Source organism: Hemiscyllium ocellatum, chromosome 30 (genome assembly GCF_020745735.1).
Source record: "Hemiscyllium ocellatum isolate sHemOce1 chromosome 30, sHemOce1.pat.X.cur, whole genome shotgun sequence".
Classification (NCBI taxonomy): Eukaryota; Metazoa; Chordata; class Chondrichthyes; order Orectolobiformes; family Hemiscylliidae; genus Hemiscyllium; species Hemiscyllium ocellatum.
The window spans coordinates 29,338,546-29,363,985 of record NC_083430.1 but is presented as its reverse complement, the minus strand read 5'-3'; the positions used below and the strand labels follow the sequence as shown (position 1 = coordinate 29,363,985).

At 39.8% G+C, this 25,440-nt stretch overlaps 1 protein-coding gene across 2 annotated transcripts in view; it reads right to left on the bottom strand.

Annotated features, from left to right (window-relative positions):
• Positions 1 to 25,440, bottom strand: part of LOC132829818 (hippocalcin-like protein 1) — a 143,822-nt gene that overhangs the window by 30,191 nt on the left and 88,191 nt on the right. For both annotated transcript variants that reach the window (XM_060847182.1, XM_060847183.1), the window contains one exon: positions 15,405 to 15,802. In XM_060847182.1, coding sequence (XP_060703165.1) covers positions 15,405 to 15,782 — 378 coding nt within the window. In that variant the 5' untranslated portion in view covers positions 15,783 to 15,802. The remainder of the gene's footprint in view (positions 1 to 15,404; positions 15,803 to 25,440) is intronic.

Sequence of the window (25,440 nt, the reverse complement as noted above, 5' to 3'; positions counted from 1 at the left end):
TGTGGGCCATGAAGTTAACAGTTGCGAGGCCCACACAGTCTAGTTTTCATGGGGAAGCTATCGTGATAGAATGGGAAGTGGCCATTGAGCTCCACTCGTCCCTGTTTACCAGTAAGAAACCTGCAGATAGGTATTCTAGAAACTTCAAAGTCTCTAGGTGTTGCCCCATGCTTATTAAACAATGAAATGTTTGAATTTCACAGGTGGCTGAGCAGTATCCTCACTTAAACTGATATGTAATAAGATATTCACCAGAGACTCAATACTTCTGTAGTACAATGCCAAAAGTCACATGATTGCCAGCCACTTTAACAGCTTGTGTGTCTCCAAAAAGTATAGACTCACAGTTCACAACTAGAACTGCATTAGACATGGCAATGGATTCCAATAAATTAATCCTATAGTTAATATGGATGTTATTCATTAATCGTTGCACATACAATCAGCATACTATAAAATCAAGTATTGCATGATGTATAGCTACATACTGGAAGTTATGAAGAATTTGTTACAATTTGCAAAACTTTGCCTTGCAACTTTTTGAAAAGACTTGAAATTACTGACCTAAGATTGACTTTTACCATTTAAGAGTAAATCTCAGGGGATCTACTTGTTTCACTTCTGGGAGTGCTGTGTCATTTTAGTTTCTAATTCAAGTACAGCATACTAAATTATATATATGGTACTAAGAAATAGGCAGTAGTTTCAGAAGGCTGGGTGCGCAACTATACCAAAAGTAGACAAAAACATTCAGCTGATGTTGACTTCTCCAGCATATCAGTGGATAAATATTAGTTGATGATGGTGGTAAGTGGATTAGGAAAAGAAATCTACTAACTCTTTAGCCAGACCAACCTTGGGAACATTCATGTTGCCACTGTGTATATTATTACTTGGAAGGCCTGGTTCCTAATACATCAGTTTCACTTCCAATGGAGCATGTTACGATGAGGATACCAGTGATAGCTCACATTGATGTGATGGGATAAGTGGACAATTGTTTTTTATTAGTTGATGAGCTAGCAACTGGAAGACACAAATGTCATCACCAAACAGGAAGAAAATCATTTAGACTAGACAAGGATTTCCAACATGCAGCTGCTGATACTAAAATTTGCCACCGGAAATGGGGGGGTAGCACAGTAGCTCAGTGGTTAGCACTGTTGCTTCATATCTCTAGGGTCCCAGGTTTGATTCCAGCCTCGGGCGACTGTCTGTGTGGAGTTTGCACATTCTCCCTGTGTCTGCATGGGTTTCCTCCGGGTGCTCCGGTTTCCTCCCACAGTCCAAAGATGTGAAGTTCAGGTGAACTGGCCATGCTAAATTGCCCATATAGTGTTAGGTGCATTAGTTAGAGGGGAATGGGTCTGGGTGGGTTATTCTTCAGAGGGTTGGTGTGGACTGGTTGGGACGAAGGGCCTGTATCCACATTGTATGGAATCTAATCTAAAAAAAATGCAAAGTTGGGAAATTATCCCCATTTGTTAAAGGTTATCAGTGAACAATGTAAGATATATCAACACAATGCACAAAGAAAAACAGAGAACAAAGCAACATAATTTAGGAGGCAATATGTTCAATTAGACATTACATGCTGTCCATACATGTACTAATTTGCTACTGAATTAAAAACTAATTGTAAATCGATTCAAGATGCCAAAATAGACAAATGTTTGGTCACTCCCTTAATATTAAACCTTTTGACATGGTAGTATTTCAGAGTGAAACAAAAACAGAAATTGCTGATAAAGTTCAACAGTCTGGCAACTCCTGTGGAGAGAAATCAGAGTTAATCTTTTGGGTCCAGCTACCCTTCCTATGAACACTTTCAGAACACCCTTCTTCAGGTCACTGGAGCCAAAATGTTAACTCTGATTTCTCTCCACAGATGCCACCAGTCCTGCTGAGATATACCAGCTATTTCTGATTTTGAGCATTTGTTGTTCTTTCAGCTTTGATTTAGTATTTCAGAATGTATTGACCTGCAATAATTACTGATTTGATCAATCACACGTGAGTGGGAGGTTGGTTTGATGCATACACCTGCAGAGTTTCTGAATTCCAACTTTGTTTCCTTCAGATTAACTGCAGTGTGTGGGGATGAGGAACAGGCTTTGCACATTAATGATAAATCCATGTTAAATATAACTCTATAATCCATCGTCTCAACACTTTTAACTGTTGAAGGCTGCTTGTGGTCATGCAACATCCATGGAAGACGTTTATTTACACAAATCCCTTCTTCTCAATGGAACTTCAGCAGTTAACAGACACCAATGAAAATAGAGTTAACATCTGCAATAATTACACTGCAGTAAACCGTAGTCCTGAAATAAGTACACTCATGCATTTTGCACATTTATGGGTTACAATAATGGTGCCCCTCCTTAATGAAAAACTCTTTCGCTCCATTGTGATTGCAATAAGACACAAACAGTGATTCAACAGAAAGATTAATAATCATTTTCTGAAATGTTACTTTAAATTAAAAGAAACTCTAATGAGCAGCTCACCAACATATTTGCTTCACCATTTGGACTCTAACTGCTCCATGCACATTTCAACCCAGTTATATAATCAGAAAGTTTGCTGATTGAGCTCATTCTGACTCTTCGAAAGTGTTAACCATTTAGCAGGACAAACAAACTGTGCCTCCAAAGCACTCCTTTATATTATGTTGTCAGTCAGACTGATCACCTGCCTATTCCTTCATTTCAGCTTGCCATTTCATTTTGTCACTCAGTTCAGTGAAGTAATAGCTTTCGTTTTCAGACAGATAGCAAATAAAAGCATTATTATAAAAGGCTGGCCAATAGAGATAAATGCGTGACCCAATGTCTTGTGTACTGCATTAATATTGGAAGATTAACCTGAGGTTACGCTCTCCACAGTTGCTGTGAGCTGCATTGAATCCAATAAATCACGTTTCCTTTGTAGATCTACACTGCAGACATTCACTGCCATTTGTTGTTAAAAAATATGAAATGTACAAATTCAATGTATTTAGAGTCATAGAGATGTACAGCACGGAAACAGACTCTTCGGTCCAACTAGTCCGTGCTGACCAGATATCCCAACCAAATCAAATCCAATTTGCCAGCACTTGGCCTATATCCTTCTAAACCCTTCCTATTCATATACCCATCCAGATGCCTTTTAAATGTTGCAATTGTACCAGCTTCCACCACTGCCTCTGGCAGCTCATCCCATACATGTACCACCCTCTGCGTGAAATAGTTGCCCTTAAGTCCCTTCTATATCTTTTCCCTCTTACCCTAAATCTATGCCCTCTAGTTCTGGACTGCCCCACCCCAGGGAAAAGACTTTGTCTATTTATAGCATATCACTCTACTAAAGGCCGATTTGCTCCTTCCAATCTACTGAAAATAGCCAGAAAATAGGACCATTTTATTGTTCTACAAAACATTGCTCCTGGCTAACTTAATACTTTTGATTAAATTTTAAAAATATAAGCCATGAAATAGATCCCAATAAAAACATAATCAAGAAAGAACCCTTCTACTCACTATTACAGCAAGGCTATGCTTAAAACTATTCACTTATCTGTTTATTTGCTGTGACCACTCCCAAACAGGTTCTTCTAAGATCAGTTGTGAGTTTCGCTATTTGTTAAGTTTTCCTAAGCACACCTCGATGTCCAGCGATTCGTCAATTCAAACAGCAAAGGCACTAACTGTGCAGATTCACTGCCGTGTCAGTTAGCAGTGTAGATTTCTTTCTTTCTCACCCTTACAGACCATGTGCCTTTGTCTGCCTTTCTCCCTTTTAAAAGTGCCGCTGTTTTGACTTTTTTTCTCCAAAGTTCCAAAACAATCACAACAGCATATAAAACAGTAATTGCTGCTCCTGGAATTCGAGGAAATCACCTCCAACACCCAAAATACCTCAAAAAGGAGCAGCTATTACAGCTACAAAGTTTTCCTGTCCTCCATCTTGGATTACCCAGAATCCTTATCTGATTGGTTCTGCTGAACCAATACAATGACTCCCAACACTAAAAACAAAACTAATTGTTCAACAATTAACAAAATTAAAAGTGTGCAAGTCTGTTGTTGTGACCTCAGAATGTACAAAACTGCTTTCCAGCCAATTACTATTTTCTGGTTCCTGATTTGTAGACATACATGGCAGCCAGTGTATACAGCAAGCTCCCATGAAGAGAAATGTAATCAGGAACCAGTTAATCGAGTTACATGGTGTAGGATATCAGCCAGACTGTAGGCTTGAAGATGAATGTGGGGTGCTAACTGATATAGTCCACGTAGCCAAGTTTTAAAAGTTGGTCAACTTTCAAAGTTTTATATTGCAATATAAAATGAGATTATGCCAAAAGCCAAGTAGAATATTCTGTAGATAATACCAATTCAACATCCATACCACCAAGCAATGCAGCAGCTACATTACTATTTAAATGCTCTGCTAGAATCACTTGTAAATACACAGGAGGAGGCGCCCCATTGACAGCACTCCTTAATGTGGAAATAACACGCTGCCTTGTGATAACGGCTTTTGTGGACAATTTATTTTTTCAAAATGCAATTTATGTGGGAGTGCAATCTCACTCTTCTTTCCACTCAGTACAACTTAAAGAGAAAATCCCTATGGAGATAAACATTTCAATATCACACATCCCCTCATAACGCGGTTTTACTTTTAAGGAGAAAAGAAAAATATGAAATGAGAGAAGACCGTGTACACCATTAAGCAAACTGCTTCCACAGGCCAAGTACAACAGATCCTGTCAAAGTTGACAAATTGGAGATCTGACTCTTTGAGATGATAAAAAACACATTATGTCTGTTTTTCACAATGGAAATTGGTAGCTTGCCAGCATTTTAGCACTAAAACAGCTTCTGCAATTACATTTCAGGAGAAATAGTCTACTGCCTTTGTTCCTCCTGTACCATAGGTCGCAAATGCATACTACTGATTAATATGTACACGTTTTGTAGGCAATCACCCATCAGAATAAATAACTTGATTGAGTCTTCAGTTTGAATTCAAGTTGACCGAACTATTAAGTATTATTTGGTTGCCTGCCTTAATAAGTTTTTAGATTTCTCAGCATTCTAAGGAGCAGTCAATCAAATAGATTGGCCACACCATTATTTGTAAAAGTCTGAGTGGATTCCTGCATTTTAAAATTATGAATAATAACTGCAATCTTCCTTTCGTGTTGAGCCTGGAATAATGGCAGGAGAGACGCAAAGAGATTGAAACCTTTCTGGCTAATCTCCTCCTCACACAGTCATGCAGACTAAAAAGCTAATAAAGAACTCCATGAAGCTCATACCCACAAAAGATTTTGCATCACAAAAGTTTAGTCCAAAGGTTTCTGAAGAAAATTATTATTCTAAAATGGCTACAATACATTGTTGAGAAATCATGTATTTTATTACTGCACATTTTCAGCTAAATTGACGGTTTTCAAAATGAATTATTTGGTTTAGTTTCATTTTAGATTTTAGAGGGGTTAAGAAATGAAGCCTTCAGGCTAATTGTTGATGATCCTTTTGAGCTATATCAGTTGATCATCATCTTGCTGCGTCTGCTCTGCTGTGATCAAAATGTATGAGATTGATGTGGAGATTATGTTCCAGTTCAGTTTCAGTAATGCTCATGTCCAAAAGGACACCTTTGTTCTTGCTGGGGATTGAAAGTCAGCTAAGAGTATCTGAGTTGTTTATTCAGAAACCTGGTTTACACTGTACTTCTAAATTTCTCCACTGGACTTCCATAAGTTGAAACATTTGAGAGGTGTTTGACAGATCATTTCTAACCATTCATGGTCTGAATGCACAATGAAATGCTTGTGGAATTGATGAGATTAGATTCCCTACAGTGTGGAAACAGGCCCTTTGGCCCAACAAGTCCATACCAACCCTCCAAATAGTAACCCACCCAGACTCATTCCCCATATTCACCCCTGACTATGAACAATTTAGCATGACCAATTCACCTAATCTGCACATCTTTGGATTGTGGGAGGAAACCGGAGCACCCAGAGGAAATCCACATAGACATGGGGAGAATGTGCAAACTCCACACAGTCAGTCATCCAAGGCAGGAATCGAACCTGGCTCCCTGGTGCTGTGATGCAACAGTGCTAACGAGTGGGTAAAAACAGGGTAAAAATAATGACATCTAGAAACAGTCTCAGAATTCAAGGCTAATCATTTAGGACTGATGAGGAGGAACTCTTGCTCTTGTTTTCAGGTCAAAATAGTTTTTATTCATACCTAAGGGGCGGCACGGTGGCACAGTGGTTAGCACTTGGATTAGTGGTGCTGGAAGAGCACAGCAGTTCAGGCAGCATCTGAGGATCAGCAAAATTGACGTTTCAGGCAAAAGCCCTTCATCAGGAATAAAGGCAGAGAGCCTGAAGCGTGGAGAGATAAGGTAGAGGAAGGTGGGGGTGGGGAGAAAGTAGCTGGTTTCCAGCATCTGCAGTCATTGTTTTTACCTAGTTGATTTTAATCCTACTGCGAATCCTCTTGCAAGGATGCCTGCCTTGAAGAAGTTTTCTTCCTCTATCTACAAGAATCTCAGGGAGTCCCTCGCCCACTGCAACTCCCAGGTCATTTCCTACTCCACACTACTTTCTCCCCACCCCCACCCTCCTCTAGCTTATCTCTCCACACTTTAGGCTCTCTGCCTTTATTCCTGATGAAGGACTTTTGCCCGAAACATTGATTTTGCTGCTCCTCAGATGCTGCCTGAACTGCTGTGCTCTTCCAGCACCACTAATCCAAGTGCTAACCACTGTGCAACCGTGCCGCCCCTTAGGTATGAATAAAAACTATTTTGACCGGAAAACAAGAGCAAGAGTTCCTCCTCATCAGTCCTAAATGATTAGCCTTGAATTCTGAGACTGTTTCTAGATGCTAAAACCAGTGGACACACCCTTTCTGCACTTACTGCATGTGTTAACATATCTTAAAGCACAACTCAAAACAAGCAATAGTTTGCTTGTCAAATCTCCACTGCCTATGGTCCTTTAAAAAGAATAATGTACCAACTTTCACCAGCAGCACTGGAGCATTTTCATCCATAGGATGTATTTAACTGTTGTTTATACCTATCCTTCTGTTCTTCAATATTATTCCCAACTGGTATCTTCTTTAAACAATGCAGCATCAACTGCTTTGACTGGGAGCCTGTTCTGCGTATCCACAGCCTGGAGGGAAAGCAATTTCTGTGTCTTTTCTCCACAGTGCTGGAACGACGTAGGAAACTAACCACATGAGTGAAGTTGCCTAACGCATGCATGACTGAGCTGCTGATCTGCTGCTGGCCTCATTTGTTGAAGTGCCTCTTGCCAAGCCGCTGCACCGGGGCTAACTCGACTCCGATCAGTGAATCGAGGCTTCAAGGGTCAACATCAAGGGTCAGCATCTTCAAGTCAGCATGGGGCATCTTCTCAAACCAAACAGGCCTCAGGCATTTTAGTTCTGCAGGAAAATCTTTTTTTTGAAATGATCCAGTCTTGTTTGCACTTTGCTTCTGACCAATGCCCACAGCTGCCTCAGACTGCTTCTCAGGCAGATGGAACACTGACAAATTTCAGGAAACTCCTCCTAACCCTGCTGTTCACCATCAATGCTCCTGAGGAATGGATATGGTGTCCCTGACTAGCTACCTCTTTCACTGAGAGCCTCAAACACAGGAGATGGTCAGTGATTATTGCTTCCCAGGAGCTTAATGGAACTGATAGTGGTCTAATGCTTCATGCCAGCCTGCTTCTTCACAGCGTGATGTTGCCTGTCATACTGCAGTGATATTGTGGTATGAGGGAGCTGGTTGAGAGCCATGACAGACCACAGCACAATGCAGCTGCAACTGGATGTAAGCTTCGTGCTCAATTTCACCTATGTTACTACCAGCTTCCTTTTCTTACAGAGACTGTTGCTATGGTGCATCAGGAGGAAAAATAATTAGAACCTAACGCAGAGGAAGGAACACTCTCTTGGGATTAAAAGGGGCAGAGATAGGATTAATTTGTGCCTGCAATGTTCCAGGGATCCATAAAAACAGTGTAGATAACCATAACCTTGAAGGATTTAAAAGTCATGTCCCTCCATTGGATGGCATCCTATGCTAAATTTTACTGCAAGGAAACAGGGAATGTAGATATCGCCAATACGAAGCAGGAGGGAGGTGAAGTAAGACGTATGAAGACATGAGCCTGTACAGAGGAAAGGTTAGGGTTGCAACTAGTGGAAGGGATGTTTCGTAGCCATGGTGCTAGATGCTGCATTGAAGCCTTGCACCACAACCCCACTTCCTCAGAGGTTACTGCGAAAGTTGCATTGAACAAGTACTGTTTTGTTCAAAGAAGAAACTGAAGACATTTGAAGTGTCTTCCCAGCCTGTTGAGAAACAGGAACTTTTTATGAACAGTTCCATTATCATGTGGAAGGAGAGTACCAAGCACTGTCAATGCTATCTCCCTCCAGATATTGCACACTATTTCAGATAGACGCTCTTTACAGTAAAAGCCTTGATGCCGGCACCAAATAATTCCTGCACTGTGGAAATTGGTGCAAAAATGAGATGATGGGACGAGACAGCATGTGACGGTGGAGCCCATGGCTTTCAGTCAGTTGATTGGAAAAAATTGACATTGAACATTGTGACCTTGAGGCTGCTGGTCAATGCATTTTAGAGCAAAGGGTGAAGAAGCCTGAGGGAACAGGAAGAATGTTCTGAGTAGCTTCTGGGCAGTCAGGACTTAAGGGAAATTCAGCGAAGCTGAAAACATGGTGGAAGGCCTCTGACTCTGTGTTGAAGGGAAACCTTGGAAGCCACGGATAGTTCAATGCATCTGAAAGCTCTCCTGAAGGAATCCCCCAAACATTATTTCATTGATACAGTTGAAAACTATTGAAGCTTTGAGAAACTCAGGGCAGTACCGGCTTAGTGAAGCTAGCTGTCTGTAAAAATAAACTTGTAATTGTGCTCAAGGCTAAGTACTAGAGTACAGCCTCATAAATCCATGAGAACGCAGTTTCAGGGCAAAAGTTATTAAATGAATATTTCACGTCAGCTTTTACTGTGGAGAAAGAAATGGAGGCTACGGAACTCAGGGAAACAAACATTGATAAGTATTGATGTTACAAATGAGAAAGTGTGGTAGTCTTCAAAAACATAAAGGTCATTAAATCTCCAGGAGTTGATCAAGTGCTGGGTGTCTTAGAATGCATAAAGATAGATAAATCCCCAGGACCTGATCAGGTGTACCCTATAACTCTGTGGGAAGCTAGAGAAGTGATTGCTGGGCCTCTTGTTGAGATATTTGTATCATCAATAGTCACAAGTGAGGTGACAGAAGACTGGAGGTTGGCTAACGTGGTATTGTTATTTACAATAGTTGGTAAGGACAAGCCAGGGAACGATAGACTGGTGAGCCTAACATCAGTTGGAGGGAATCCTGAGGGACAGGATTTACACGTATTTGGAAAGGCAAGGACTGATTAAGGATAGTCAACATGACTTCGTATGTGGGAAATCATGTCTCACAAACTTGATTGAATCTTTTGAAAAAGTAACAAAGAGGACTGATGACGGCAGAGCAGTGGATGTAATCTATACGGACTTCATTAAGGCAAGGTTCCCCATGGGAGACTGGTTAACAAGGTTAGATGGCATGGAATACAGGGAGAACTAGCCATTTGGATACAGAACTGGCACAAAGATAGAAGACAAAGGATGGTAGTCGAGCATTGTTTTTCAGACTGGAGGCCTGTGACCACAAGGATCGGTGCAAGGTCCACTACTTTTCATCATTTATATAAATGATTTGGTTATGAACATAGGAGGTATAGTTAGTAAGTTTGCAGATGACACCAAAATTGGAAGTGTAGTGGACAGCAAAGAACATTACCTCAGATGACAAAGGGATCTTGATCAGATGGGCCAATAGGCTGAGGAGTGGCAAATGGAATCTAATTCAGATAAATGTGAGGTGCTGCATTTTGGGAAAGCAAATCAGAGCAAGACTTATACACTTAATGGTAAGGTCCTAGGGAGTGTTGCTGAACAAAGAGACCTTGGAGTGCAGGTTCATAGCTCCTTGAAAGTAGAGTCACAGGTAGATAGGATAGTGAAGAAGGCAATTGGTATACTTTCTTTTATTAGTCAGAGCATTGAGTATAGGAGTTGGGAGGTCATGTTGGGAGGATGTTGGGAAACTTGAAAGGGTTCAGAAAAGAATTTACAAGGATGTTGCTAGGGTTGGAGGATTTGAGCTATAGGGAGAGGTTGAATAGGCTGGGGCTGTTTTCCCTGGAGCGTCGGAGGTTGAGGGATGACCTCAGAGGTTTATAAAATCATGAGGGGCATGGATAGAATAAATAGACAAAGTCTTTTCCCTGGGGTGGGGGAGTCCAGAACTAGAGGGCATGGGTTTAGGGTGAGAGGGGAAAGATATAAAAGGGACCTAAGGCGCAACTGTTTCATGCAGAGGGTGATATGTGTATGGAATAAGCTGTCAGAGGAAGTGATGGAGGCTGGTACAATTTTAACATTTGAAAGGGAACTGAATGGATATTTAAATAGGAAAGGTTTGGAGGGATATGGGCCAAGTGCTGGCAAATTGGACTAGATTAGGTTGGGATATCTGGTTGGCACGAACGAGTTGGACCGCTGGGTCAGTTTCCATGCTGTATATCTCTATGATTCCATGCCTCTAAGTGTGTCCCAGGTCATTGTGGGAAGTTAGGGATGGAATTGTGGGACCCATAGCAGAAATATTTGTGTCATCTATAACCACAGATGAGGTGCTAGAGGACTGAAGGATGGCTAATATTGTGTCTTTATTTAAGAAAGGCTGTAAGGTGAAGCCTGGGAAGTATAGACCTGCAAGTCTGACATTGGTTTTGGTTAAGTTTTGGAGAGAATTCTGAAAGATAGAACTTACATGCAGTTGGAGAGACAAGAATTGATTTGCGATCACCAGCATGCATTTGTGCAAGGAAAATCATGTCTCACAAACTTGTTTGAGTTTTTTGAGCAAGTAACCAAAAAGATTGGTGGATATTGTTTGTATGGACTTTAGTAAAGCCTTTGACAAGGGTCTGCATGGTTGACTAATTAGTAAAGTTAGATCACATGAGATTCAAGGTGAGCTTGCCAATTGGATACATAATTGGCTCGATGGTAGGAGACGGAGGGTGGTGATGGAGGGTTGTTTTTCAGACTGGAGACCTTGCTCCACAGGGATTCGTGCTGAGTCCACCTTTGTCTGTCATTTATATAAATGATTTAGATGAAAATATAGAAGGAACGGTTAGTAAGTTTGCGGATGGGAACAAAATTGGTCGTATAGTGGACAGCAAAGAAGGTTATCCAAGATTACAAAGAGATTTTGATCAATTGGGTCAATAAGCTGAGGAGTGGCAGATGGAGTTTAATTTGGATAAATGCTAGCTATTACATTTTGGTAAAACAAACAAGGACCCTGCCGTTAATTATAGGGTCTTGGGCAGTGTTGAAGAACAGAGCGACATCAGGGTTCAGGTAGATAATTTTTTGAAATTTGCATCACAAGTAAAAGATGTTTGGCACACTTGCTTTTATTGTTCAGTGCTTTGGGATGTCATGTTGACGTTGGTGAGGACTTGTTCAGAGAACTGTGTGCAGTTCTGGTCATTATGTTATAGGAAGGATATTATTAAACTAGAGAGGGTTCAGAAAAGATATATCAGGAGGTTGCTGGAAATGGAGGGCTTGAGTTTAAAAAAAAGACCAGATAGGCTGGTACTATTTTCACTGCAGCACAGGAGATTGAGGGGTGACCTTAGAGGTTTATAAAATCATGAGGGGCAGAGGAAGGGGAATAACAAAGGTCTTTTCCCTCAGGTTGCAGAGTTGAAAACCAGAAGCCATATTTTTAGGATGTTAGGGGAAAGATTTGAAAAAGGACATGAGAGGCAACATTTTTACACAGAATGGTTAGTGCGTTGAGTGAACTGTCAGAGGAAGTATGGATGCAGGTACAGTTCCATTTAAAAGACATTTAGATAAGTTCATGAATAGGAAAGGTTTGGAGGAATATGGGTCAATTGCAGGCAGGTGGGACTAGGTGGGTTTGGGAACATGGTTGGAGTGAATAAAACATGTATTACAGCGTAATTTATTTCCAAATTTAACAGTGATATGAAAAAGCAATGGAAGGAAACAATATTTTCCAGGCCTCATGTCACACTGACACAGTAACATGAGAAAAAAACCCTTGGTTACATATTAATTTATAATAACTAACAGTTAACTTATTAAAGTTGATTTACTTGATAAACATATTACAAATATCAAAAATGAAACGTGTCTGAAGCAACCAAGAAATTTAGAGATCTGCATGTAAGGGGTACTCATAAGTGAGGGAGACTTGAATGGATAAGGGTAGCTATATACCATCTGATCTGACCACATAAAACTCGACTGAGGCTTACTGTTGAGGATCATTCTGGAACTCAAAGACACAATCAGCTTTCTTTCTCATTTAAATCAGACCTGGTAAACCCCTCTCGCCTGACTACCCCACATACATCCTCAACAAAATATGCAAGGAGCTCACATCCTCCCTTCTCTGGGCCCACGAGGCCAAACTTCTTGCACCACTGCTTGTCCAAGTGTTAGCTTCCTCCCTATCTCCCTTTTCACAATTTCCAGGGTTCTCTAGCTGTTGAGGAATCCTCCTCAGTCACTCAAACTAAACTACTGAACACACAACTTCCTTTCTTGCTGACATCATTCATTCTCTCATTTCAGATAATGTCCCCTCCTCTCTTTCAAATCTGCTGTGATCACTGTGCTCCTCAAAAATATTAAAGGCATCTCTTGGCCTTAGTTTGCAAGGACAATATCCAAACTATCTTTCCTCTTGAAAGTTCTTGAATGTGTGCTACCTACCAAATCTATTTCCAGATCTCCCAAAAACATGATGTTCGAATCCCTCCAATCTAAATTTCCATCCTTGTCACAGTTCAGCAGTGGCTCTCAAACTGACAAATGACATCCCATGTGACTGTGAAACCTTCCCTCGTTTTCCTTCTCAACCTTTTGCAGCCTCTGAGATGATTGAATACACCACTGTCCTCTAACACCTTGGCTCAAACTCTCTTCCATTTCTTTACTACTTGGTTATTTCAAGGCACTTCTCCCTGCTGTCTCACATGATTTGACATCTCGATAAACTAAAGCTTATTCAAAGTTTACCTGCATGTGTCCTAATGCACACTAAGATCTTCTCTGCACAACTCCTGTGCTTGCTGGCCTACACTCACCCCTGTTTTAGCAATGCTTTGATTTCAAAAAAAAGGTATTTTCATCTCACTTCATGACCTGACCATTTATGTTTGCACTGCCTCAAGGGCACAATCATTTTAGATATTTGCACTCCTCTCATTCCAGGTTCAAGTATCCCCACTATTTGCAGCTATCCCTTCAGTCGTCTAGTTATCAAACTTTGAAATACCGTCGCTATCTCTCTCTGCCACACTTCACTCATTTAAGATGCTTCCTAAAACCAACCGCTTTAACTAAATATTTGGTTTACTGCCCTCATATCTCCACTATGCATTTCAGTGTCAAATTCTGCTTCATATTGTCCCTGTGAAGTTCCTTGGGATGTTTTCCTACATTGAAGGTGCCACAAAAATACAAAGTTGTTGTTAAATCCACAATTCATGCAGTAAAGTTTGCTCAAACTGATATTCAATATTAGATATCTAGTCAGTTATAAAATATCCCTGTATACAATGTGCTGAGTATAACCATTATGTGACACAAAAATTGGAGCTGCTTTCAAAATTTGAAAGGACTATTCACCTGCTGCAATAGATTTGCAAGTAATTGATCTGTCAAAACACATTTCCAACTGATGCCTTACAGCAATCTAGTGGCAATTAACCGACTGAATAGTAATCTGATCTACTGTTCCGAATCAGACAATCCCATTTCAAGGCTTTAAGTTCATATGGATGCTGTGGAAGTGCTCCCCTGCACTGGGGCTAAATTACATTGTCAAGATGATGTGGTAGCTCAGTGGTCAGCACTACAGCTTCACAGCCTCAATGAACTGAGTGTGCCCTTGGATATTGTGTTAGTATAGGTGTGATATTACAAAATATCTGATACAAATTTATTTCTAAAATGTGAGTTAATTATGTCCATATCAAAGCAAAAGATGTCAGGTCACATTTGTAAGTCAATGTCAACTATGAGCACTAACAGGTATATGGTACAACAGCAACAGTCTTGTAGCGTAGTTGTAGTGTCCTTGCTTTTCAGCCAGAAGTCAGCGACTCAGGTTCAATTCCTGCCTTGGGTGACTGCATGGATTTAGCATATTCTCCGCATGTCTGCACTGGTTTCCACCCACGGTTCAAAAGATGTGCAGGTTAGGTGGATCAGCCATGCTAAATTACCCATAGTGTCCATGGATGTGCAAGCTCGGGGAATTAGCCTTGGAAATTGCAGAGTTATAGGGATAGGGTGGAGAGGTAGGTTTCGGGAAGACGCTCTTTGGAAGGTCAGTGTGGACTCAATGGGATGAATGGCCTGCTTCCATGCTGTAGGGATTCTAATGATTCTAAGTGAGATTAAATGAATCTTTGGTTGGCAGCTATTTTAGTATAGATGTCTTTTAATGTACTTGTTGGGAAATCTGTCCTCTGGGACAGGTGCGACTTGAACCCAGGCTTTCTGGCTGAGAAGCAAGGACACTGCGACTATGTTTCAAGACTGTTGCTGTTGTACCATATACCCGTTAGTGCTCGTTGTTGACATTGACTTACAAATGCAACCTGGCATCTTTATATTAATATGGACATTATTAACTCATGTTTTAGAAATAAATCTGCAGCGGATATTTTGTCATAATCACACCTATACTAACATAATATCCAAGGGCACACTCAGTTCATTGAGTACCTCATGACTTGTTTTGATAAAGTAATTCAGAGAATAAGAACAGAACCCAGTGAGACTATAAAATCTGCACCGTGGACTGGATGGAAAAGTGAGAGAGGGGCATCAGAATATTGCTACCCACAAAACAATTTAAATGTAAATATTGAAAAAAACTTCCTACCTTTGAGGTACAGAAAACCTTTTTGTACAAATTCAACCTTACAACTCAAGTAATAGCCACAAAGAGTCTAATTAGTGAGAAGATTGATTGTTAAATGCCCTCGTTCCTTAAGGAATTATGGAAAATTGGAACAAACCTTGGGCAAGGTGCTTTTCCCGAACATTTCCTTAAAATTAAAAGGGGAAAAACTAAAGAGAACCAACTCCAATTTTCCAGTGGGTAATCAGTGAGGACTTTAGATGTATGCATCTCTTAGTTTATCCTTACATTATTGGATCACTGTGGATCTTACCTGTACAATTTCTAGCATTTCCTCTCGGCTGATGTACCCATTTCCATCCAGGTCGTACATGCTGAATGCCCATTTCAACTTCTGCTCCAGCTTGCCACGGGATGTGACACTCAGTGCAATAATAAATTCTCGAAAATCAATCGTTCCATCAGCGTTGGTGTCAAAGGTACGGAATACGTGCTCTGCAAATTTGGAGGCATCGCCATAAGGGAAGAAATTTGCATATATTTTCTTAAATTCATCAACAGTCAGATTGCCACTTGGGCAATCTTTCAGGAAGCCTTTGTACCATTCCTGGAGCTCATGGTCGGTGAATTCTGTGTTCTCACGAAGATCCTGAAGGACTTCGGGGCGCAGTTTACTATTCTGCTTACCCATTCTAGATCAGTTGATCACACCTAGTGAGAAAGGGGGAAAAAGAACAACTTTAGTTAACTCAATGCTATAAAGGGGCATCAGTCTGCTGCTGTTAAGTGGATATTTCCATTCTAGCACTTGCTATAATTGACAAACTGCTGCTTATTCAGATGGCAAGGAGAGGACTATTTGAGCTGGAATTGCTAATGGCTGAATCATTAATACAGTAAAACCTGTAGTCAAACATTTTAAGTACATAATTTAATCTAAAAAGGGTGGAACCTTGAGCTGCTGGAGTCTTGTTTTAGCTGCAAACAGCTTTGGGATGTTATAGCTTAGTAAACATATAAAAGCATATTTTCCATTGCCCTTCCTGATGCTGTTCGTTAATAATCCAAATGAATGCACTGTAGTTAGGTTTCAAAACGTGTGGTCAAAGTAATGGTCAGGGCTAGTGCCGATTACTCATGTTTATGCACCAATGATACAGCAATATCAGGAAAGAGGCAGTTACAAAGTTAGTTAAGGACACAACTGCACAAAAATGGCTCCTCACTGGATGGCTCACTACTGGTAAACTTTGAACAACATTAAACAGTTACATTTATCTGATAGATACATACTGAATGCAATATAGAAAATATTTTGAAGAGGTGTTATTTAAAATTGAATGTTCTTTTGAAGAAGTAAAACAACAATTAAATCCATTTGGACTCAGGCAGTGAAAATGAACTGTTACGAGTCTCATTCCTTCAGGTTTTATTATTGTTGGAGAGTACAATTGTCCTTTGTCTTTTACTACCTTTTCTTAAAAATCAGATTTTTACCCCCAAACTCCAAATTTGTTTTCTCTCCCTGTCTCTGATTTGACTTGGAATTGTAAATTAGAGCCACATTCTTGGTTTTTCATTTTTCAACCCTTTGAGCCAATTGCTGAGTGAAGGAGATACACATGGCATTCTTATGATAATCACTCAGGTCCCAAATGTTCAGTCTCCTTCAGTGCAAAACCTTCAGTTTGGACTTTCAACAATGCTGACAGGCAAATCTAAACAACAGCAGATTTTGTTCAGTGGCCTGCAACAGCAAACGATAGCCAATTATCAAGATGTCTATCACTAATCTAACCATTCATACAACTCTAATGTTCAGCATTGGGCCAGGAGATCACAAAGAACATGGACTTCGGGAACTTGTCTGTCAGTACTTCATTTTATAGAAGTAACATTAGTCTTGAAAGGGAGAAAAACACAGCCTACCTAAAGAAAATACTGATTAGTTATCACAAATAGATGAAAAGTAGCTAACCGCATTAGAGCCAATAACAGATATGGATGAGCAAAGTCTATTAAAATACATTGATAAAGGGCTTTTGCCTGAAATGTCGATTTTCCTGCTCCTTGGATGCTGCCTGACCTGCTGTGCTTTTCCAGCACTATACTTTCAACTGAAAATACACTGAGCCTATTCAAACCTCAGAGCAACCAAGTTTGGTGATCAGGCCAGTGGACAGTGTGTTTGCACTTGTGTCTGGAAAAGGAAAAATGCTTGGGGCAATAGCACCAAGAAAGCTTTTAGCTCTGAAATATAGAGATAGAAGCTGTAACACAAAATGGCTCAAATTACCCTCTTGCCTGAACACCTGACACCCTCAGACCCAATGTTAGTGCCCAAATTCAATTGTTAATTTTAAATTAGGGATAAATAAAGTTTGTTAAGCAAAAGGTATTCAGAGGCATAGGTCAAGTCAGGTATATAAGCTTAGGGCACAGTTTAGCCATCATCTCATTGAATGGTGAAACAGGCTGGAAGGGCTAAATAGCCTACTCCTGTTCCGAATGTTCCTAAGGCTGATCTCCTATTTTGCCAGATCACGTCCTTGACAGACACAAAACTGAATCAAGACAGTGGAACTTCTTCCTCTTGACTTATCCATGGCTTTTCTCACCCTAACCCTATTCTTGGCATTAGAATCAATTGACTTTTCACTGGAATTGCAAGGCAACATAAAGGGTATGTCAACAAGATATAAAAGATTTCTACCTCCTTTTCACAATGTCTAAAATTTAAGCATTATCTACGCACTATTCTGGGCACTAACAAGAATTTTATTTTTGACAACAAACTAAGCACTTTTGATTATGTGCCAATTTGCATTATTTGCAGGAGAGCCAGCTGGCTAGTTTTCTGTGTGGTGGAAGCATTCTACTATGAAGTGGAATCTCTGAAACCTTCTCTTTTATCCATTTGTTAAAACTGCAGATCCTTTGTACCTATTCCTCCAGTGAAATGAATGTCAGGGTTTAATCCCCGCGTTTCTATGAGATTTTTGAATTTCTTTTTATTGATTCTTTCCTCTCATATTTTAGGATGCGGCCCATAGATCAAGTAACTCATAAGCACATATACTGATCTCCCTTCATACATTCACCCACCTATTTAGAAAAATCCTGGCCTAGAATAAACCAATAGATTTGCTCCTTTTTCTTCTCACTGTTTAAGATGTGGATTATCGAGTTGTGAATAGGAAAAAGAGATGGATAAATTAGTTTAGGTCCCTGGAGGGTGGTGATTAGAAGACAACAGTATCAACAGTAAACATGATTAGTTTACATACTGTTGAAGACAATGCCCTGCTCACTGCTTACTTATCTCACAAAGGGAGAATGATCAGGGAGATCAGCCTGGGATCTCTTGCTTCACACTCAAAAAACTGGAATGTCTTGTTTGACGAATGACATTTGGCAGACTGGCATAATTTGAATATTCCTTCAGCAGATAAAGGTTTTGGTTAGGCTGAAGTTCACTTCCTTGGCTTAATTTTCCTCACCACTTTTTGTAGCAGCACAATAAATACCACTAACATAATCCTGGGGAGATCTATCCAGTTTGTCTTCAAGGGTAAAAATTTGCAAGGAATTTCATAAATACTTTATACTTGCTCAAAAATTTCAGTATTACCACGTATGATCCAAGATCTTAAAATTAATTGGAACAAATGCTCAGTTGAGTTAGACTTTAGTTACTGACAAAATGATCTCAAAACTCACTTTGCGTTAAACATGTGATGCTCCTTTGCAACATGCTTGGAGCTGAGGATGTATTCTTATGTCTTTAAAACTGGCATAGTTTCAGCATGCTACTAGTGCTTAATGGTGCTGTACTATAATGTTACTATTTTAACTTTATCAATGCATACTGTTTAGAAATATCATTACAATATTAAAATAAGTTTTTTTTCCCAACAGAGAAAGAGTCATGTTTAATTTTTTGAGCGAGCAGCTCTTTTCAGAATAAGAGACTTATTTCCTGTATGATTAGCAAAGCATCCTGAAGAAAGATTATTTAGTAAATATTAGTATTGGGGGAAGGAGATGAATGGCACACCTTTCTGGCTTGTTTTATAGACAAGTGGCAAAAGGTTTGATACAATTTATGTCACTAGTGTACAGCAAGGCAGAGCAACTTTCTTCAGGCTGATGGAAGTTTGCTCCATTATACATACTGTGCAATATTTGCTTTATAATTTTATTGCAATTAAAGTGAACAAAGTTTCATGGAAATTTCCTTTCCTTCAGAATACCTTAGCATTGGTTGAAAATCACAAGCTGAAAGATCATCAGAATAGCAAATGTTGTCCCATTTAAAGAAGGGTAGCAGGGATAATCCAGGAAGTTACAGGACTGTGAGTCTTTCGTCAGTGGTGGGGATATTATTGGAAAAGATCCTCAGGAACAAGATCTAAATGCAGTTAGAAGCAAATGGCCTTATTAGCGACAAACAGCATAGGTTTTATACAGGGGAGGTTGTACCTCATTAACTTGATCGAGTTTTGAGGAGGTGCTGAAAATGATTGATGATGGAAAAGAAGTTGAAGTTGTCTACATGGACTGCAGTAAAGACTTTGACAAGATCCCTCATTGCATGGCATGGATAGAGTGGAAAGCATGAGGCTTCTTCCAGGGTGAAAGGGGACACAGGTTCAAAGTGCGGGGGTGGGGGGTGAGTTTGCAAGAGATGCACAAGGCACGTTTTTCACACGAATGGTGGTGAGTGCCTGGAATGAGTTGCCAGAGGAGGTGGTGGAAGCAGACACAATAGCAGCATTCAAAAAACACTTGGATGCATACATGAATAGGAAGGGACTAGAGGGATACGATCCTGTAAGTGAAGACAGCTTTAGTATGGAAGGACAAAATGTGTGGGCACAGGCTTAGAGGATCAACAGGCCTGTTCCTGTTCCTATTGTTCTTTGCTATCTTCATTTATGTCAAAGGATATTAAGTGTTTCACAACCAGAGAAGTACTTTGGAAGTATAGTCATTACATTAATGTACAGCACACAGCAGTCATTTTGTAGACAGAAACCTAACACATACAGCAATGCTCAATGATCAAATGAGGGGAGGCAACGACGTCATCAAATTGTTGATAAACTAGTGATCCCAAGACCCAGGTAATATTCTGGGAACAAGTGTTTGAATGCCACGGTAATTGGTGGCATTTGAATTCAATAAAAATCTGGATTCAATTAAAACTCTATTGATGACCATGAAGCCACTGGCAATTGCCAGACATATCCAACTAATTCACTAATGCTCTTTGAAGAAAGAAACTGTCATCATTTGGTCCGGCCTACATGTGACTCCAGACCTACAGAAATATGGCTGACTCTCAACTATCCTCTGAGCAATTAGTGATGGGCAATAAATGCTGACCCAGCCAGTGATGCCCACATCCCATGAGTGAATAAAAGAAATAAGATAACCTATTTATGTCATGAGAATTGAGGGTACCAGAGTCAAACATCTTATCCAAAGGATAACACTACCTCATTATTGCTTTAGAAATCATAGAATCCCTACAGAAAATGGGCCATTTGGCCCAACAAGTCCATACCAACCCTCCAAAGAGCAACCCGCCGTTAAAGTGTCATTTTTGATTTTAATGCTGAAGTCCTAGAGTGAGACTTGAAACCACAATCTTTGATTCTGATGATTTAAAGTATGACACCTGCCACCCACTGTGAACAAGCCATTCAGGGGGGAGAGTAAGTAGTACTATCCTGTCCCTTCGATCAAACAATTCAAAGCAAGAGAGTAGTTTTTCAATTTATTTTTAACCTAAATAATACCTCACAAATCTAACATCTTTAAATAGCACAGTTGCTTACAGTCACTCAAATAATGTTCAGTAGGAGAAAATTAAACACGTATTATACAGCGGCATAATCAAAAGTTTATTTTAAACCACAGCCCAAAGGCTAGTTTAAGATACAATATAAAATTCAACAGATGTCCAGGGAAAAATCTGTTATCCCAATATCCCAAATCACAGCAGACATATGATATGTGGGATAGGGTGGTGAGTGTGGGTCTGGGTAGCTATCCTCTTCAGAGGATCAGTGCAGAGTCAATGGGCTGAATGGCTTCTATATTTACTGTTGGAATCCTATGACTCCATCGGTTTTAAATTCACCAGCATCTGATGGTAGTTAAAATTAGCAACACACGGCCAAACGGAACACCAACAACATTAAAATAAATCTCATGAAACTAAAATCCTTATAGAAGTATAGTATATTCAAGGCTTAAATATACCATCAACAGGGAATAAAAATCAGTGAAGCATACATTCCAAGCTAGAAAACTAGTAAAAGCTGACCAATGACCTTAAAAATGTTGAAACAGTTCTGCATAAATGCTCATGACATGTAAAACAAGTAATTACAACAGAAGTGCAAAGGGAGCTAGATTTATGTTTTAAGATGAAGGCACATAATTTACTCATATTGAAGAAACTAATTCATAACTGAATGCCTTATGACAAATGCTTTCATGCAATTTCCAGCATTTGGAGTTCACACCAAACATAAATTTAAAAATGAAAATCTATTAAAAGGACAGAAAATGAATTTCCAAATGGCAAATGCAGAATACCTTAATTGAAAATTTGTCATTTGAGAATTAATTTGTCTTTATATTTAAAAACTTCATTAAGCAGTAGTAAATTGTCTAAGTCAGGGAGTAGGAAGGGTCAGCCTTGGCTCAATGGTGATCAATGAGAGAAGGTGGAGTTGAAATCTTAATTTAGCACATCTGGCCCAACAGTTCACTTCAGTCGTAAAGAAACATAATCTTATTCTGGAGACACTAAATTGAGGCTTACTATGCCCATCCAGATGGACATTCATAATCTCACTGTGTTATAGACCCAGCTGACGTTATTATTGGACAAGTCATGTCCCAGTCAGAAATCTGGCTTGACAGATCATATTTTCTTTTGCTCTTGTTTAATTATGTTGTTTTTCACTAAAATTCAAGCATGCAAGGCTACAGATTTGATTTCAACAATATAACAGAAATTACGCAAAAGAAAAGAAGATACAAATATAAGACCCCAAAATGGTTCACATACACACAACTTGATAGATTTTGAAACACAGTAAAATACAATCCCATCTGTGCCTCCACCATCACTTTAAAATATCCAAACAGCAGAGAGAATTCCCTTCTCTATTACATCTATAGACTTGACTTAAGGGTTTCTTTAAATTCCTTGAAAGAAGGCCTTGAGATTTTGATAGCCCCTAACCTGAGTATTCACACAACTGAGCTTACATTTTAGCAGCTTTGAAAAACTTTCCATGGTTGTAACATCTGGTCTAGAACTTCAAAACTCAAATCCTTATTTCTTAACGGCTCTGAACTAACTCTTCCCTCTAAAAGAAACAATTTCATGCATCTAACTTCAAAGAGGGCTTCTCCAAACTGCCAAAAAGCTTTCCAAGCAACTAGGTTTTCCATAAGCCAAAAAAAATCAATTCCTTCCTTTCTACCTGAAAGCATGTTAAAGCTCTTCAGCGTGTCATCTGTTCACTTTAATTTCCAGGATCTCATCCACGACCGATCAGCCTAAGACCCATCAACCCACTGTCAAGGTTGAGATTTCTGAATACTTTGAGAAGGTTTGGAGATGTAGTGGACAATGAAGAAGGTTACATCAGATTACAACGGGATCTTGATCAGATAGATTGATGAGCTGAGATGTGTCAGATGGAGTTTAATTTAGATAAATGTGAGGTGCTGCACTTTGGAAAAGCAAATCAGAGTAGGTCTTATACACTTAATGGTAAGGTCCTGGGGTGTATTGCTGAACAAAGTGACCTTAGAGTGCAGGTTCCTAGCTCCTTGAAAGTAGAGTCGCAGGTAGATAGGATAGTGAAGAAGGTATTTGGTACGCTTCCCTTTATTGGTCAGAGTACTGAGTATAGGAGCTCGGAGATTATGTTGTGGCTGTACAGGGTTTGAGACAGGCCACTTTTGGAACATTGTGTGCAATTCTGGTTTCCTTTCTATCAGAAGTATGTTGTGAAATTTGAAAGGGTTCAGGAAAGACAAGCATATTGCCAGAGTTGGAGGATTTAAGCTACGAGGAGCGGCTGAATAGGCTGGAGCTGTTTTCACTGGATCATCGGAGGCTATGGGGTGGCCTTGCAGAGGTTTATAAAATCATGAGTGGCATAGATAGGATAAGTAGACAAAATCTTAGAGTCCAGAACGAGAGGGCATAGGTTTAGGGTGAGAGGGGAAAGATGTAAAAGGGACCTAAGCGACAACGTTTTCATGCAGAGGGTGGTGTATGGAATGAGTTGCCAGAGGAAATGGTGGAGGATGGTACAATTGCAGAATTTAAAAGGCATTTGGATGGGTATATGAATAGGAATATGGGCCAGGTGCTGGCAAATGGGACTAGATAGGTTAGGATATCTTTTCGGTATGGACGAGTTGGACCGAAGGGTTTGTTTCCATGCTAGACATCTGTTTGACTCTCAGTGACAAGCAGGTTAGACCAAGGAGAGCCAATGGATGTTATCTACCTGGACTTCAAGATGGTCTTTGACAAGGTGCCGTACAGGAGGCTACTGAGTAAGATAGGGCCCATATTATTAGAGGCATGGACAGATGCATGTCTGACAGAAAGTAGAGTGTGGGGCTAAAAGGGTCCTTCTCAGGATGGCAGCTGGTGACAAGGTAAGGCTCAGTGTTGGGACCGCAACATTTCATTTTATACATTAATGATCTAGATGAAGGAACTGAGGGATTTCTGGCTAAGTTTGCATATGATACAAAGATATATAGAGGGACACATAGCATTGAGGAGGCTGGGAGGCTTCAGAAGGATTTGGGCAGGTTAGGAGAATAGACAAAGAAGAAGTGGCAGATGGAGTATAATTTGGGAAAGTGAGAGGTCATGCACTTTGGTCGGAAGAATTGAAGCATGGACTATTTTCTAAATGGAGAGAAAATTCAGAGGTCTGAAATGCAAAGAGACTTGGGAGTTCTAGACCTGGATTCTCTCAAGGTAAACTTGCAGGTTGAGTCAATAGTTAAGGCGGCAAATGCAATATCGAGAAGACTTGATTATAAAAGCAAGGTATACTTTTGAAGTTCTGTAAGGCTCTGGTCAGATCACATTTAGAGAACTGTGCAGAGTTTTGAGCCTCATGTCTCAGGAAGGATGTACTGGCCCTGGAATGTGTTCAGAGGAGGTTCACGAGAATGGTCACAGGAATGAAAAGTTTTACATACGAGGGACGTTTGAGGACTCTGGGTCTATATTCAATGGAGTTTAGAAGGATGAGGAGGGATCTAATTGAAACATACAGAATACTGAATGGTCTGGATAGAGTGGATGTTGAGAAGATGTTCCCATTGTTAGGGTAGAGTAGGACCCGAAGGCACAGCCTTAGAGTAAAGAGAAGGCCTTTTAGAACAGAGATAATGAGAAATGTCTTTAGCCAGAGAGTGGTGAATCTATGGAATTCATTGCAACAGAAAGCTGTGGAGGCCAGATCATTGAGTATATTTAAGACTGAGATCGATAGGTTCTTTATTGGCAAGTAGATCAAGGGTTATGGGGAGAAAGATTTAGAATGGGTTTGAGAAACGTATCAGCCATGGCAGAATGACCTAACTTTTGCTCCTATGTCTTATGGTCTAAATGGGCACCAACACAAACATATTTCTATTACCATCTCAGGGACTCTCACTCTCTCTCTCTCTCATTCTCTTTTTTATTTAAAGAGAATCTTGGTTGCAGAAATACTGACAAGATAATCATTAAACCCCTTATACACAGACAAAAACCCACATGCAACTAGTTCAACGTCTAAATTCTATAAAATGTTATATTAATGTATAAATAAATTGTGCACCTTGACTTTCTGATTATAAATAAGGCCAATATTTATCACACAATCAATATTAATGAAAAAATGTTCTGTTATCTCATTGTGCTCAGTGTTTGCCAACATTCAATGGCATTTAAAAGTAGTTTACTGTTTATCAAGTGCTTGGGCCAGTGAAGGTAATAAAATAAATGCAGCTTCTTCTTAATGAAACTTTTTGTCACATTATTCAGTCAAGGAGACCCAGAGACTATTTCTCAAAAGTAAATTCAGATTAGTGCAAGGTAGGTTGGAGTGACTTATGGACAGAATATTTTGTCTTATATACAAACAATTCTCACATTCCCAGACTTGAGACAAAAAACTAACTGTGGAAAACACAAATCATTCAGTATCTAAAGACGAACATCACATTAATATATCAAGAATAGTACATTCAATTCTCTCTCCACGGATACTTATATATTTCGAGTAAGTTTTAGTTTTAAG